Source organism: Exophiala aquamarina (assembly GCF_000709125.1).
Source record: "Exophiala aquamarina CBS 119918 chromosome Unknown aczIA-supercont1.4, whole genome shotgun sequence".
NCBI lineage: Eukaryota > Fungi > Ascomycota > Eurotiomycetes > Chaetothyriales > Herpotrichiellaceae > Exophiala > Exophiala aquamarina.
The window spans coordinates 4190947-4206532 of NW_013550584.1; the positions used below are offsets into that span (position 1 = coordinate 4190947).

General features: G+C 47.5%; 6 protein-coding genes across 6 annotated transcripts; 4 read left to right on the forward strand and 2 right to left on the reverse strand.

Annotated features, from left to right (window-relative positions):
* Positions 1 to 1428: 1428 nt before the first annotated feature.
* Positions 1429 to 2678, forward strand: A1O9_06611 (uncharacterized protein; the record flags this gene model as incomplete). Its single annotated transcript, XM_013405821.1, has 2 exons — positions 1429 to 1587; positions 1638 to 2678. 2 exons carry the CDS (start codon positions 1429 to 1431, stop codon positions 2676 to 2678), a joined length of 1200 nt encoding a protein of 399 aa, XP_013261275.1.
* Positions 2679 to 3520: 842 nt separating this feature from the next.
* A1O9_06612 (uncharacterized protein) lies at positions 3521 to 4103 on the forward strand (the record flags this gene model as incomplete). Its single annotated transcript, XM_013405822.1, has 1 exon — positions 3521 to 4103. A coding segment is annotated over one exon (459 nt), but the record flags the coding sequence as incomplete, so codon positions are not given.
* A 3742-nt stretch (positions 4104 to 7845) lies between these two features.
* Positions 7846 to 8598, reverse strand: A1O9_06613 (uncharacterized protein; the record flags this gene model as incomplete). The annotated part of the gene is made up of 1 exon (XM_013405823.1): positions 7846 to 8598. One exon carries the CDS (start codon positions 8596 to 8598, stop codon positions 7846 to 7848), a length of 753 nt encoding a protein of 250 aa, XP_013261277.1.
* Positions 8599 to 10367: 1769 nt separating this feature from the next.
* On the forward strand, positions 10368 to 11237 carry A1O9_06614 (uncharacterized protein; the record flags this gene model as incomplete). Its single annotated transcript, XM_013405824.1, has 2 exons — positions 10368 to 10947; positions 10999 to 11237. Coding segments are annotated over exons 1-2 (501 nt in total), but the record flags the coding sequence as incomplete, so codon positions are not given.
* A 1135-nt stretch (positions 11238 to 12372) lies between these two features.
* On the reverse strand, positions 12373 to 13020 carry A1O9_06615 (uncharacterized protein; the record flags this gene model as incomplete). The annotated part of the gene is made up of 2 exons (XM_013405825.1): positions 12373 to 12831; positions 12881 to 13020. Coding segments are annotated over 2 exons (342 nt in total), but the record flags the coding sequence as incomplete, so codon positions are not given.
* Positions 13021 to 13839: 819 nt separating this feature from the next.
* Positions 13840 to 14261, forward strand: A1O9_06616 (uncharacterized protein; the record flags this gene model as incomplete). The annotated part of the gene is made up of 2 exons (XM_013405826.1): positions 13840 to 13891; positions 13942 to 14261. The coding sequence occupies 2 exons, from the start codon at positions 13840 to 13842 to the stop codon at positions 14259 to 14261; spliced, it is 372 nt and encodes a 123-aa protein (XP_013261280.1).
* Between the last annotated feature and the right edge of the window lie 1325 nt (positions 14262 to 15586).

The following is a 15586-nucleotide window of genomic DNA, read 5'->3' on the forward strand; positions in this document are numbered from 1 at the left end:
TTGGTTTCATTGACACTCATATTCATTACTCTCGCTGGAGTCATGACTAGCTTGGTCGGAACATACCTCGGCCGATGTGGGACAATCCAAGTCGGGGCCGCCTTGCTGCTGTTGGTGCTGGTGGTTTGCTCGGTACCGCTGGTAATCTCACCAATTATTGATCCGAAAATGTATTGGAGGAGTGGCCCTCGATGACTTTCATTTCTACTAGATTGGCATCGTTGGCTCTATCCTGGGGCAGAAGAGCCCTCATGCAATGGCTGTCCTCCTAGTATTCCTACTTCTATGGTCGTTCGCCCTCGGGGCGTTCATTGGAACTTCGGTGTGTGTTTCTGCACCAGGACAGCAGGATTGCCGATGGGCATATTGTCAATCATGCTGGCGAGGATTTATTACATTCGGTAGAGGTGATAAGCAACTAAAGTGGAAGACATAGTATTCTAACCGCAAATTCATACTGTGTACACCCTGAGGGTGGCTTCGATATATATCACCGATCCACGGGCTCCTGCACCACTATCTGGGAGGATGGTACACAGTGGCGTTTTTAAAAAAATTGGAGTATATATAGTGGACGGCAAGCCGTATTCAGAGGTTGATGGAACTTGATCGGAGTCATTAACAAGAGCCACCCGAGACTTGGGTTCTCAATGATTAACTGCGTACTCTACCAGTGCCCTCCGCATCACGGACTTCGGCCCCCCACAACAGCGCCAGAATGAAAATCGAGCGGGGCCATGAGATATCAAGTGATTGAACGAAGTGGGAGCTGCGGAGAATGGTTGAGAAACGCCCTGCGACTAACCGACTAATATGCTAGGATCGCACACCTAATCGACCCATGGTGCGAGGGATTCAGCGTATGCCTTCGGGCCGTGAGTTTGCTCTCTGACTAACTGGGTAGCAAGAGATATGGCCTACAGCGTACGAGATACAAGGCTGAGCTTGATCTAACCATCTAATTGAGTTGCTAGCACGCAATATTAAAAACGCGTGGATGGCGATGTACTGATGCTGGTTTCGACTGGTAAATTCAATCTCTTAACACCTTGGCCCAGCAGCGTAACGAGAAGCCTCGGCCGGTCGTTATGATAGGTATCTAGTCCAGCGTAACCAAAACCGTGTTTTGCCTGCAGCCCCCAGCCTTGCAGATATCTACATATGCTCTCGACAAGCTTGCCAATCACAACACGCCACGAAATTTCAATCAGCTGTTCCTCCGCAGTCAACGAATGAGACCCCAATCTTTGATTGCGGGGTTGCAGTATGCAATGAACAGTTTGAAATATCTTCGTCTTCCTGAAAATAACAACTAAACCTCCAGATGGAAGGCTAGTCCTATTGATATATCGGATCTCTGCTCAAGAACAAGGTCTCCCACAACGACACTGTTGGTCAACTGGAAGCTACAAATTTTTGGGATAAGTAATGGCGCCTTCTGAAACCACGGAGGATTATTACTACATCTTGGAGATTTCGCAGTCAGCAAACTTGATCAGCATCAAATCCAGCTATAAACGCCTTGCAAAAGCCCGCCATCCCGATAAGAACCCTACAAATCCCAGCGCAACGGTCGAGTTTCAGCTAGTAAGTGCTCACAATGTCAACCATCGATCGCGAATTGACGAAGTTGTCAGCTCCAGGAAGCATACTCAGCCTTATGCGACCCCGAGACCCGTCGAGCCTATGACATCCGGTATCCATCGATCCAGCGCATGTCGCAAAATGGAGATAGCACTACTCATCATGTTCCTTGCCAACCAGCCAAATCATCGGATACGAAAAGCGAAAATGAAATAAAGTTAGAACGATTAAACACAACGAGACTTCGCAAAGAAGGTGAACTGTTCAATGAACGGCGGGAGCTTAGCCAAATCCGCCGAGACTTAAGATTACTACAAGATGAGGAGGCCCGAACAGAGAGAGAGAAAGCTAGCAAGAACGGTTGGTGGGCGTATATGGCTTCATTCGTGTCGGTAAGCACGCGAGAAACACCAGAGCAAAGATTGGAAAAGGAACGTCAGCAAGTGGATAGAAGAGCCGCTCATAACATTAAAGAGAGGATATTCGAGAGGCAAGACTTCAAGGTCAAGAGCTCGGAGACCATCCTCCAGAGCATTAACGATGAGATCAAGAAAGTTGAGCTGGCCATTTGGATGCAAAAACGTGAAGAAGAACGGGTGAGAATGAGACAAGCTGAAATGAGAGCGGCACAAGCCGCCCAGGAGCTCAGAAGAGCTGAGGATGAGAGAATTCGCCGAGAGTATCAACAATCCATGAGAGCAGCTGAGATGGCCAGGATTCGGAGAGAAGAACAAATCAAGAGACAGCAAGAGGAACATGTTCGCAAAGAGGCTGAAGCCAGAAGAGCCATGCAAGCTGCAGCAGCGGCAAAGAGAATGGAGGAAGATGCGGAAATGAGGACAAGGTTTTGCCGAGGCACCTCGATCGACTCGTCCTCCTTCCCTATCACCTCTTCCGCTTGCAACCATCGAGACTTCTGGGCTCAAATTGAGGGTGGTCACAAGTGTAGTAGATGCAAGATCACAACTACAAAGTTCGCATTTGAATGTCCAGGGTGCGCCAAGGTGGCTTGCGCAGATTGTCGGAGAGCTATCAAGGGGCAACCACCAAGATTCAAAGTACAACAACGGCACAGGAAAGGGACCTTTCGGTAAAGCTCGACCATACCAGTGAAGGAGGCGGCTTAAGCATTAGCTGCGTCTGCTCCTCACATCCAGTTTCCGAAATCCGAGTACTTGTCCAGCTGTAAGATTGTTTAACGAGGAATACTATGGACTTAAAGAGCAAGCTGGTTCGATTATTGAACTGGGATGGTCTCAAGTTGACCTGTCTCCTTTTGTTAGAACCAATTTAAATTACCGATGAAACCCCTTCGTTTCTGAAAGCAAATAGCACTGAGTGCTCTACGTTTGTAGAGATAACAGCCTTGAAACCAGGCCAGTATTGTGGTTGCTCAGACTAGTGACTACTACGTTGCTATTACCTATTACGTTACCCATGAGTCCTTCTATATTAGCAGATAAGCTGACCATGGTTGATGTGAAAGAAGAGAAATATGTACAATACTGAATGATAGTATAACGTTCTTGACATCCTAGTATGATCATGAGCACTCAGACCAATCCGCACAGCTTGGAGTCTGTGTGTTTGGAACAAGTCACACAAGCCTCGTAGACCTAGAGGTCATGTAAGTCTACGATTCGCAACAATTTGACAACTGTATCACTCCTCGGCTCAAGAATGGTCGGGCAGAATAGATAATCGAACATTTTGGGTCAAGTGCCCGCAAAAGTTGTCCCCATGTCAAGATGCTATCCAGTTCGTGGCACGCTAGATAAGTCGCTATGACGAGGCAGTTGCTGTGTCACTCCTTTCTCTCCTTCCTATATTTTGAAATCATCTGTTCATATGGAAAGCAGCATAGTTTCCATCTGAAAATTATCCAAAGTACATTACTACTACACATCCTAGCTATTCCTAATTGACTGCATATAAATATTCCAGCACGTCAGCGAACGACAACGATCCAGAACAGTCGCCCCTGCGAATTTCCGTGGTACACATTACTTCACATAATGAAGCAGGCAAAGCCAAAGTCCACACTTCAAACAAGGATCCGGAACTAGTGTACCTTGGTAATCGAACGTTTGTCAAGCTTGGATACACGACATCTAATTTTCCTGCAGACCTCAACGATAATATTGATATCGAGGAACATGAAAAGCTAGCCTCTTCAGGAGAGCTAGGAATTGTCAAAGCGAAAGGCACTGCGTGCCGGTGCGTAGACTTCGTGCCTCATGACAAGATGATGATGCACCGCACACAGAGCCTTGACTATGGTGTCGTGTTGGAGGGTAAAGTGATCATGGTGCTAGACGATGGGGCGGAGACTCATGCTGCCTGGCGATTTGGCGGTCCAGCGCGCTACCATGCACGCCTGGAAGAATGCAAGTGAAACCGAATGGGCCAGAATGCTTTTTGTGCTGCAAGATTGTAAGCCTCTTGTTGTTGAAGGAGAAAGGTTCAAGGAGGATCTCGGCGTGGGCTACGATGCTTTTCCTAGCAGCGGCAACGACAGGGAGTGATTATGCCGGACGACTCTGGTGGATGTGTAGTGTCCATCACAGGCAGCCAGAATAAATTTATGTTGGTGTTTAGAGACGGTGTTTGCCAGGCGGAAAATTTAGACAAGAAGTTGTGGAGGCTTGTAAATCCGTCGCTAAAGTGTTCGCTCCTGGACAACAGCTTCACCCAAACTCCTATCCAGGTGATTTCGCTGCCAGTATCCCACTCATGAAGCTCGAAGTCGAAATAATCAAGGCTCAATGGGCTCGTGTCAAAGTGGGAGAAATCAGCCATCTCTCCATTAGGAAACCAGTTAAACATTTCAGGATCAAAGAACGGATCAATTACATCCTGTACTTGCGTGTCCATAATCTGTTGGCCCGCGAATTGGCTTGCCTCTGGTGAGTTTGGTAGCCTTTAACAATCCTCTTGTAGTTTTTCTTGGCCCTGGGATTACATTTATTCGCGTGAATCCAGTGGAGCAGGCCTCCCCCGAGTATGGACGGGAGCCACCAATCTCACTCGAGTCCTGAAGATCGTGATTGATTGCTACTAGATCTTTCAGATACCTGATCAGCTTGATGGCCATAGAGAGGATAAGGAAATTAGCTATTAATATTTCATACCTTCGAGAGTGCTCGAATTGGGCACAGCAACCCCTAAACTTTTCTTCTCTTCCCCCGGCTTTAAATGACCAGTTTCTTTGGACCGTAGAATTGCATTAGATCCAAGAATTGTGCCTCTTACGTTGCTGGCGATGATTTTAGATCTGTCGGGTGGCTGATATTAATGTTCTTAGGTTCGTCCTCGAGAATGGTCTGGCCCCTTTCGATGGACGCTATATAGGTAACAAACGTGAATTTTCTGTGTGAAGCACGTTCCGCAAGAGCTGTATTGTTGATGAAGGGCTCAGACCAATATCTCGGCGAATTTCCAATGAGGCGCCAGAACATGTATAACTCTGACATTCGCTTTTACATTTGCGTTCACACGCTCCTTAATTGTCTCATTCATGCACCACATGAACAGAATTTGAATTGCACACCCACAGTAAGCGGAGTAAGCGACGAAGTTGGAAAGAGCGCCAAGCCTTGGATACGCTAGAAGCACTGATTGGATCAATGTAGATATATCGTAGGTATGATCGGAAGCACCCTGGGTCGAGGATTGCCGCGCCGAAGGCCAGCAATTGTCCCCTGGGATTCCGCAAAACAGCGGCACTATTGAGCCGTGGAGAGCGCAAAAGGACTGATGGTAAACGGTGTTCATCAAAAGAACTTTTAGCAATACATCGTGGGGTACCACGAAAAGATTCGAAGGTGTCAACTTGAAATCAAGATAGAGGTGGTGCTACTAATATGCAAGTTTCTCATCAAATGCATAGATTTCCACCATTCTCTCTTTAAAATTCAATTCTGAAGATTTGACTAATTGAAGTATAGAAGACCTGTGTAAGCAGTGTTAACATAGACGCCGCGGAGGACTATTGTGGAGGCTGTTAGCATATCGTCAACACTCTGATCAGTTCGGAGAAAACTCCTCCATTACTGGAGTCGGACTGTAAGGAGACCTATACCGATTAAGGGCCCCCCCAAGCTTTGAACTCTTCCTCGCTCCAAGGCAAGGGCATTGTTAACATATCTACTCCATACTCGAATAACGACAGTCTTTCAGAGTTTTGGCAGTGCATCAGATAGCAGGCCTAAAAGTGGCGGCGACAAATTTCTGCACCTAACCAGTTTTCTGTCTGAAATTTTTCGGGAGCCGGGTCTAATGATTTGAAGCAGACTGCATGCAGTTCCTATGCCACGTTATAATTTGAAGAGTATGGTAGACCAGAAAACTATAGCTTTGTGAAGATGGCCAATACGCTATGAACCCCTACTGTGCCAAAAAGGCGCTAGGTTGTAAAATGTCACGATATTCTCTTCGAGGGGCTTCTCAACATCTTTAAATGCGCGTTTTCCAGCCCTCTGAGCTCACTCAATCATGAAACCATCGTCTTTAAAGTGGCCTTGCCGTTACTATTGCCACCACAGTCAGCTGGGTTCTCACACTATCAAAGATGCCATGTCAACATACTTCGCCGCCTATGCGCAAACGCTCAGAACCATATGTGGGCATGTAGTCCCTGAAGCTAGAGTCCCCAAAAACAGCCTTTTGTGTAGGAGGAGACTGTCGTTATAGACATTTTTATAGTACAGCTCGACGAGCATTGACACCAAGGTTGATGGAATGCCGAGGTAGTGCACTTCTTGTGGGTTCTCGAATCCAGGGGAGACGGGGCCTGAGCCATGATTCCCAGTACCCAATCCAGAATTCAAGTTACTGTCGAGGAGCCTTTCGACTGCATCAGCGCTCGGGGCCACTGGAGAAGAGCGCTGCTCAGCGACAACGCCGGTGCCCCTGCCTATACGTCTGGCCCCCTTCTGTGCGGCTGCCGATGGGCGGCTGCTGTTATAGGCGCATGGATGATTTAGCCTCACACAGCGCTTGTAAAGGGCCGCTCGCTAGAACAGCGAATCTTAGATCCGTTAGCCAGGAATGGTGTTCGGTAAAGAACGTAAGTGAGGACTAGTTTTGGTACCTTCTGGGGCCTTGTAGGTACTACAGGCTTTCCGCGGTCAGCCGACCGTCATCAACATGAGTTTGGTATTGTCGCCTGGTTAAAAATGTCCGGCATGGATAGCTTGCGATTTGAATATCGACTAGTAGGCAAATATTAGGAGGCAGAAGCCTGTGAAGTGACAGGCAAGCCAGGAATGTTATGAGGACTGATTGTGTTGGTTTTTTCCAGCCCCAGCGCCCGGTCATATCAAGATGCCAACCCCACGAAATAGAAGGGCCAAGGAGACCCTGACACCTTTAGCGAGCCCCGAGGTTGGCGTTTAATTAGACACTAAGTAACTATATAGAAGAATGCATCGGTGGCGTCCCGAAAGGTGTATTTTCCTACGAAATTAACCAATCGGTCAACTCTCTCCTTACTTAATGCTTCACCCCTGCGGGCACATTGCGACCACCTCGCTAAGCCTGTCGGTTCGCCTCCTGATACCCCTTCGTCCACCATATCTACATTGATAGGTCCCTTGAACAGTTATAACGTTTAATCATCTCGCTATGTACGGCTTCCATTCCTCCATCGGCACTTTTCTCGATGTTTGTATGATGGACTCGGTTGACAGCCGAAGCTCCTTCCTAATTTGTGGCCAATCCACGTTCAACCTACCACCTGTTTTAACGATCTCGCCGTTGAGGAAGACCGTATCGACATCCGAGCCATTCTCTTAAAGAACCAACGTCCCAACAGGGGCTATGTGCAGGTAGCAAACGAGTTGACTCGCATCTTGTAATCACAAGGTCTGCTTTTTTCCCCGTGGTAATACTCCCAACTTTTTCTAACCCAACTACTTTAGCACCATGCATGGTCGCTATCTCAAGAACCTCCGCGCATCTGCGAGAGACGCTCATTGGCGGGCCTGCTCCTTTCTCATGCTCAAGGTGCCGTTGCGGTTGGATCAAGAGTCGCATTTTCTGAAAAATGTCGGCCGGCGTACTACAGCAGACGTCTACGCCGAGCGATGCCGCTGCCCCGCGATCTTTCGCTTTGAACGCGATGGGAAAATACATACCCATTTGAAACTCTGTATCTGGCGTGCTCGAGGTACCGACGCTATTTCCCTAGACTGCCTCCAGTTCATCACCTTTAAGAGTGTTGCAGTGGCTCAGGACCATGTCTTTCCCCAAGAGTCCTCGCTAATCATGCTGCCTAACGATACAATTTCCAGGATTCCTCTTTCTAAAACTGATATGGGCGCCAATAACTGCCGCGCCGATGGACCGACTAAATTCATTTTCGCTGACAAGTTTATCGATTTGGGTGGCATTAGGCTCTGAAGACGCAAAGCCGAATCTCAAGATATCTTCAGGTTCAGTTGATTTGAAGTATGTTTCCCGGATGCGGTGTGCATCATTAAGTCTCCAATTTGGTGTTTTCACTTCCCGCTCTTTGTCCATGCAGGAGCCCTCCCATGCAGGATTGGGATAAAGAGCATAGCGGAAAACTCCTCGTATTTTCGAATCTAGCAGGCCTTTCACTGCGGCATCGGCATGCTCTGACGAGTTCATAGATTGAGAGTGGTCCACCAAATATGTCGTTCCGTTGTCGATGGATTCTAGTGCCCCACATAGATTTCCAATATATGCGTCGTGAGCAATGTATGATGCTCCATTGATGTGCCTCAGAGCCAAAACGTAATCGCTCAACGCAAAGTCTGTAGCGACAGATTTGAGCTGACACTGCCAAGTATGACGATGGGTATCGAAGAAGCCAGGTGATACAATGGCATTTGTACCGTCGATGATGGTGTGGTCTGTGGAATGAGTGAGTCCAGAGCCAACCGCTGAAATGGCTCCATCATCTATGAGCACGTCGCAATTGCGCACGTTTCCAATCTCATCATCGACCGAAATGACGGTGATATTCTTGATAATGTACTTTGTAGCCATGTCGAATGGTTTATTTATTCACCAATACCCAACTCCCAGATTTTCCAGATTTAATGTATCACCATCATTATATTCCAGGAATCAGGCTTCATTCTCACGCGCACATACACGGAATATCGAGCTATTGGGCAAACTGTCGTGGTGGGCTAGTCAGCCTTTCCTCGGGCTGCGTATGGAGGCCAAGTCCAGACACCTGGTCCATCTCACTAAATAATTGGGAAAAAGCGGATGTCCAGGCGCCCTAAGAGCTCTTTTGGCGCTGCCCAAAGCATGGAGTCTGGAGCGTGGTCATGGCTGGAGCTGCGAGACAACGTGGAAAAGTTGTTATCATTTTCCGTGTCAATTACCTCCGTTTATTCTTTCTCTGATCAACGAACCCTTAGCGGTGTGAGTTCTCTGCCTCGCTGACTTGGGTTAAGCCGCGACCAGGTACGCATGTGGCTTTCGTCCAGCTCCAGTGAATGGTTATGTGCGTGGTCACGCAGCTATCCTTGGCCATCTAAAGATCTGATTGCAGCAGGAACTGACTCAATGATCTCTGAAGTTCGCGACGGGCCTGATCGGCCATCCTACAGAGTGGAAGTAACGTCGGACTCAGGGCTCCAGCGCACGCTTCGGATGGACCCTGCTCAACTAGAGCCAGCAATTATAAGTAAGAAGTTCATCCAGTCAATTATTTTCTTATAATAGCCATCATCAAGAGTAATAATAGAATCACACGACTGCTACGTAAGCTTAAGATAATGTCGAAGCAAATTGCTTACGCAGCCATGCCCAGTGTCTAATAGCGTCTACCAGTGCATACTACTTACAAGTGAATGCGCTTCATGCGAATACATGAGGCAATAAATGCTTCAAGTGAAATTGATGCTCGAGTTTTCAACACCTGTTCGTCACTGAAGGGCATCATTTTTACCATCCCGGACTCTCTCAATCCTCTTCCTCAGCCACCACCATGCTTGAGAACATAGCAACCGTGGCTACTTGGTCAACACTAGAATGGCTACGCAATCTGACCGCTGTAGGTATAATCTTGACTTGCACTGCAGAAATACTCTCATATGCAATCAGAGAACGGGCGAGAAAAACCAAGCTTGTTGACTTGCCTGTGCTCAATCTCCAAGGAAGTGATTATGCGGCGGCTGAGAATAGTTACATCGCGAACATGGTGCACTAGATGAAACTGGGTCGTGAGAAGGTGAGAAAACTCCGAGACCGTCGCATAGACGGAACTGGTACAGAATCCTAAGGCTAGCTTTTTGACTAACAGGAACAATCTATAGCATCGTGAAAAAAGCTACCAGCTTTGGACACCTGAAGGTTACCTCACTGTGATTCCTGATGAGTGCGTGGAGGATTTGAAAGACGTTCACGACTCATTCGCAGATAATACTGCCCTTGCCAAGGTATGTCTAAGTTGTGGTGTCGTCTCCTGGGATTGTTTCATCGCTGCTTACATACTTGAATAGGGAGTGGTGGGTGGTAAACTCTGGGTCGATTTGATCAGACCAGAGATTCCACACACAGTTCGTACCTAACTAACCCCAAAGCTTGGTACACTAACATTCCTTCCTCTTCCGTCCGAGAGTGATTTATTCACGTACTGCACAGCCACTGTCATGCCAGACATTTGTGATGAGATTGAATATATTTTGAGGACAGAACTTCCGCCGTGCGAAGGTACTAATTCTATAGTAGAAGCATGTTCCGGGAATCTGGCTGACTGAGATACATATTGGACACCAATCAATATCCACTCTAAAGCCTTGCGCATAGTGTCGTTGATTTCTGGACGTATTTTTGTCGGATCCCAGCTGAATCGTGATGAGCATTGGGTTCAATCAAATATCGATTTTACTATTGACCTCTTCAGAGGAGGCGAGCAAGTCAAAAAGCTTCCTTACTACCTCCGGAATCCTGCTATTAAGCTCGTTTTATTGGACAAGGTGAACAATATCCACTCATTTAAAAAGTATGCTATGCGACATCTAACACCGATTCTCAAAGAACGCATGAAACAGCAGTCTAAAGATGGCTCAACCAAACTAAGAGACATGATACAATGGATAATGGAATACGGCTAAGAGATGAAGCCACCATTAACCCTGGAACAGCAGGCGAAAACCCACCTAATACTTGGTAAGTCTGCGATTCACGCATCGAGTATTGCCACCATCAATCTCATATATGACTTGGTTGCGAGGCCCGTGTATTTGAAACCTTTGCGTGAAGAGGTTAATCAGATCTGGGAAGAAACATTCAGGATTCTTGATGAGAAGGCAATGAGCAAGCTCAATAAGCTCGACAGCTTTCTCAAAGAGCTACAGAGATTGAACTCTGCCGCCCATAGTAAGCATCATCCCACTTTCTGTTGCGTAGATGGTTGCTAATGCAGCAAAGTTACTTTCGACAGACAAATCACTAACAGAAAGAGCTTCACGCTGAAAAATGGGCTTCATTTACCAAATGGATCTCACTATGCCGTATCAGCCTCGTTAATAGCCAGAGATCCTAAAAATTGGCACAGTCTAGACGAGTTCGACGGTTTTCGGTTTGCGAAGCTTCGTGATCAAGAAGGACAACAACACAAGTACCAATGTGTCACTACTAACTCAACTCATTCAATGGCATTTGGGCATCCACCGATGCGTCCGTAGGACGGCATACAGAGATGCGTTCAAATGCATCGACGACTTTGTTGTAGTGTAAAATGGAGTTTGCTGTGATGGGATCACATAGCACCGCTGTCAGATCGCCGTCCATTATCAGCACGCCCTATTTACTCACAGGGAAAATGTTGGATTTTTATTGTGCCAGACTGATCCTAGGAATTTGGAAAGATGATAATTGTCCGTTGAAATTATGTGCTCGACAAATATTAACGATACTGGTGGTCGATGGTGGATTCATTCTTTATTGCTATAGAATTAACGGACTATTATCCCCTCGGACAAGTTTGATCTTGATGCCCCGGAGCATGTGCACGAAACATCTGCTTAGATTGAGATATCTGAAGAATTTCAAACTTCTTCAGAGCTCTTCTTAATGGTTTTCTTTTGACCGACCGGAAGGAAAGGATTTCGCCTGACGAGTACCACCGTGACGAAATATTACCTCTAGTGATCATCGAAGGCCTATCTGGTACTCTGGAATGGACTACTTCACCCCACAGTTTCAAGCAGTGCATGTCCGGGGATTATGCAGCGGAGAACGGCTGCTATGACCGATGCTTAGAATACCATGAAGCGACCTACCCAATCTCGTGGTCTCCCTGGTGAGTAATTGCTCCGTGTAGGGTCTTGCAATGGTATTTCATTCGTCTTGGCGAGTAAGCGCCATTTCGGTTGTTGAAGAGTCTTATTCCCCGGGCTCTTCATCACTTATTATTGTGGACGATTATCGGAGGCGACCCCGAGAGGGTGAAAGAGTCTCCAGACTGAGCTTCTGCGCCAGTCGCACAGGGTTTATGTTCTTGAAGGATCATTCTAAATTTTCCGAGCCAAGGTCGAGTAAGCATTACCATCTCTATCCAAATCGGCTCGTGATGGCCAGTAGTGATTGGTTTCGCAAGGATGTAAATGCAATACGTATATGTGTCCTACTAAAGCTTTGACTCCAGTTATCGTTGGTGACTATGAACGTGATAGAATCGCCGTATGAAACTCAATGTTTGCACTCGAGCTGGCCCCAGGAACTTGGTTTAAAGACGAAGAACTGAACGGTGCATCTATGAGGACCACTCTAAGTATGATAGTCATTGTTCGATTTATTTGTCTACTTTTTCTCTAGTTCTGTCCCCCAAACGTGGAAAACTTCATCTCTCTGCAGATCTCTTGCCCGAAAAACAGATGTAAATTGCGGGTGAACGTTTGGGTATTCCTGAAATCTAAAGCAGCCCCTCTATTTTCCCATCCGGTCAATAGGAAAGATGCCCTGGAATTGTTAGCAGTACCTGGGTTCTCGAACTCTTCGACGGCGCAAACCCCTGCGAAGTACTTAAAGCCTTTTGCTGTACAATCAAGAATGTTACCTTATCGTTGCACTCCGTTGTGGAAGCGCAGCTGGGAAGATCGGTCGTACTGCGCGGGAAAATACAGGATCACAGTTTCAGTTACTTGTCCGGGAGACGCGGCCAGCGCTGGCGTTGGAGGGAAAGGTTCCGAAGGAATATGCCATAGCTGCGGTGGCCCAATGATGAGTTCCGTAACTGCATCCAGGATCGGCGCGAATTTCCTACTTCGTTACCTAAGCTGTTACGTGGAGAGGGCATGAGTTCACATACCTGGTCGCTGTAAACCTTGTATGGTGGTCAACACTGTCCCAATTGACGAAAGCTGAAGCGACATCAGGACATCCTAATTGTCGCCCCCAATAATAGCTTGGAAGACCATTGGCTCGAAGGAGCGGTTGAAACAGCGTTTTCTACTTCCTTCCAATATCGGTCCTAGGGTTGTCGATATCTAGGTATACACCATCTTTGAGATGAAGCCTCACAAGCTCAGTCACTGGAGTTGCGCTGTGGCTGAAAGGCTGCACTCCTAGGACTGCCCTACGGCATTGATTCAGAGATCGGTTTTGTTGATGAAACCCTGGCAATAATGATAGTCTGGGAACGAAAACATTCATCATGCCGTGCTGCGAGGTCAGGGCCGGGGGGAGATGATGTGGCTTAAAGCTTAGAACATAATCGGTGACAATGAGTTGATGGTAGTTTTACACATCTGACCACGGCCCCCCCTTCTTTACAGCCACTGTAGAATTGGACAGTATCGTATTGTACCGGTACAGTACGGGCTGTCACCAAATCGAGCGAGGTCACAACGACGGAAGGTATTATTACCGACCATGTGTAGCGTTGCCTAGATGTCTCCTTTGCAGAATTCGTCCACGTCCCCGACTTTTCACACGCATTCACATACATCTCATGTCTAGCACAAAAGACCCGGAACGGAGTCACAGCTGGTAGGAAGCGCTGTGTGACAAGAATGGTTCTGGCAACGGAGCCTTGGCAAAGATGGAAGCTCCGTACTCTGATCCTGGGTAAGATCCTTCTAGAAACCCTACCTTGTAATTCCGAACCAGTCAGAGCATGTACCAATGAGCAAACCCTGTTCGTTAGCAGAGATGTGTGAATAAATATCAGTGGCCGTGTCAACGTCGACTGTTTTCACAGGATACGATCGCCGGTCGGTATCATTGATCGACAACAACCCTCTTATCCAAGGTGCTTCACAATAAGACATGGCCAAGAATGAGCTTCATGGCGTAGCTCTGGTGACAGGTGCAGGTTCTGGTAAGTATGTATGATTGTTGTCTTTTCAGCGTGGACATATTAATTTATAGGCATTGGAAGAGCCACTGCAATCGCTTTCGCGAGGGCAGGATGCACGAAGATTGCTCTCCTCGATCTCAACGAAATCGGTGTGAACGAAATTAAGAGTGCTCTGGAGTGCCTATTTGCTTCAGCCAACGTCGCGGCCATTGTAGCAGCATTCGTCATTGATATCTTGTCGCTAGAAAGCGTGAGCAGAACATATTCTGCTGTGAAATCCAAATTTGGCAGAATCGATTACGCCGTACAATGCGCTGGGATCGCCATGTTGATTGGCCGGCCATCGAACTCCCTCGAGCAATTCGATAAGCAGATAGCAGTCAATTATTGAGGGCTGTGGCTCTGTACTCGGGAGACGTTCAAAATCATGTCGAATCAAACACTGGACAGCGAAGCCTACCCCAGAGGCAGTGATTATGCCCATTCGTGCGCAACGTGGCTCTTTTGTGAATTAGCATCAAACCTAGCACAATATGCGCCACCCCAGTCCGCAGCGTATATCGGTTCCAAGGGCGCCGTTTGTGCGCTCACCCGTGCTGACGCGATGGATTATGCCAACCAAAGATCCGGGTGAATGCAGTTCTTCCAGGAATCACAAATATCCCGATGACTAACCCCTCACCTGAAGTGCGGGCATGGTTGGAGGGTTAGTCGCTGGCTTCGATTGAATGACTTATTTCTGAAGGAGGACCCAGTTGTATTGCCTTGGAATTCAATGTGCACAAGATCTGTGTTCGCACTCGGCATCACACAGACGAAGATCCTTCCTTGCCTACACTTCGTTCCAGTAGTTCTCCTTATCACTGACTTGAGTCGAGGTTCGGCTCGATAGTTACTGTTTGATATAGCTAATGATTACATATTGGGATAGACGCTTACCACATCACTTCAGACACTGAAGCATCCTGAGGCCGATGAAGAGTTTGCATCTGCTTGGTTACAACACATGTTCCAGAAAACCCGGAAGGGTCATCCGTTTCGAGGGTCAGGCTTCTTGTGTCCCTGAGCGGGTTTGAGTCGAGTCTCGGCTCTGAATATGGCATCCTCTCCTTGGTAGTCACTCCGTCCCGAGTGCTCGGTAGATGTTGGAGGTACGAGTAAGACATGCCTGAACCCAATTTGAGCCTTGAGAAGTCTGGGCCGTGTGCGGGTCTCGCTAGTATTTTTAAATTGGGCTGGTCGAAATACATTCAGCGCTACTGAATGTTAGCCGAAGTTGAGTCATTGTGTCTTCACTAGTCGTGGACTTGCCAGTTTTCTCAGAAGTTTGATAGCTCCCGACTGTGTCGACGGAGAACGGTGTCGAGACATGGCCGTTCCTAACGATATGCCTTCGCCATCGTCCAGTCTCTGGCAGGCTGCTCCAACAAACATTTTCAAACGCGTGTACCTCGGAGGGAGGGAGAATTGGGTGTTATGGTGCGCGAGCCAAAGAGGCATAGTCTGCGGTTAGTGCCGGGACTAGTAAAAAGCCTTAATTCGAGTTAATCGAGGCTTGTTAGTGACTTATCAATTTCTTCCTCGAGTTCCCCTTTCCCCCTTTCACCTTCTCGCCGCATGTACGAGTCCTCTGTACATTCGCTTCGAGTTTTGTGGGAATGATGCACCTCGAGGCTGGCTGAATGGATGGGCGCTCCGAACCTCAATTGACGCCAC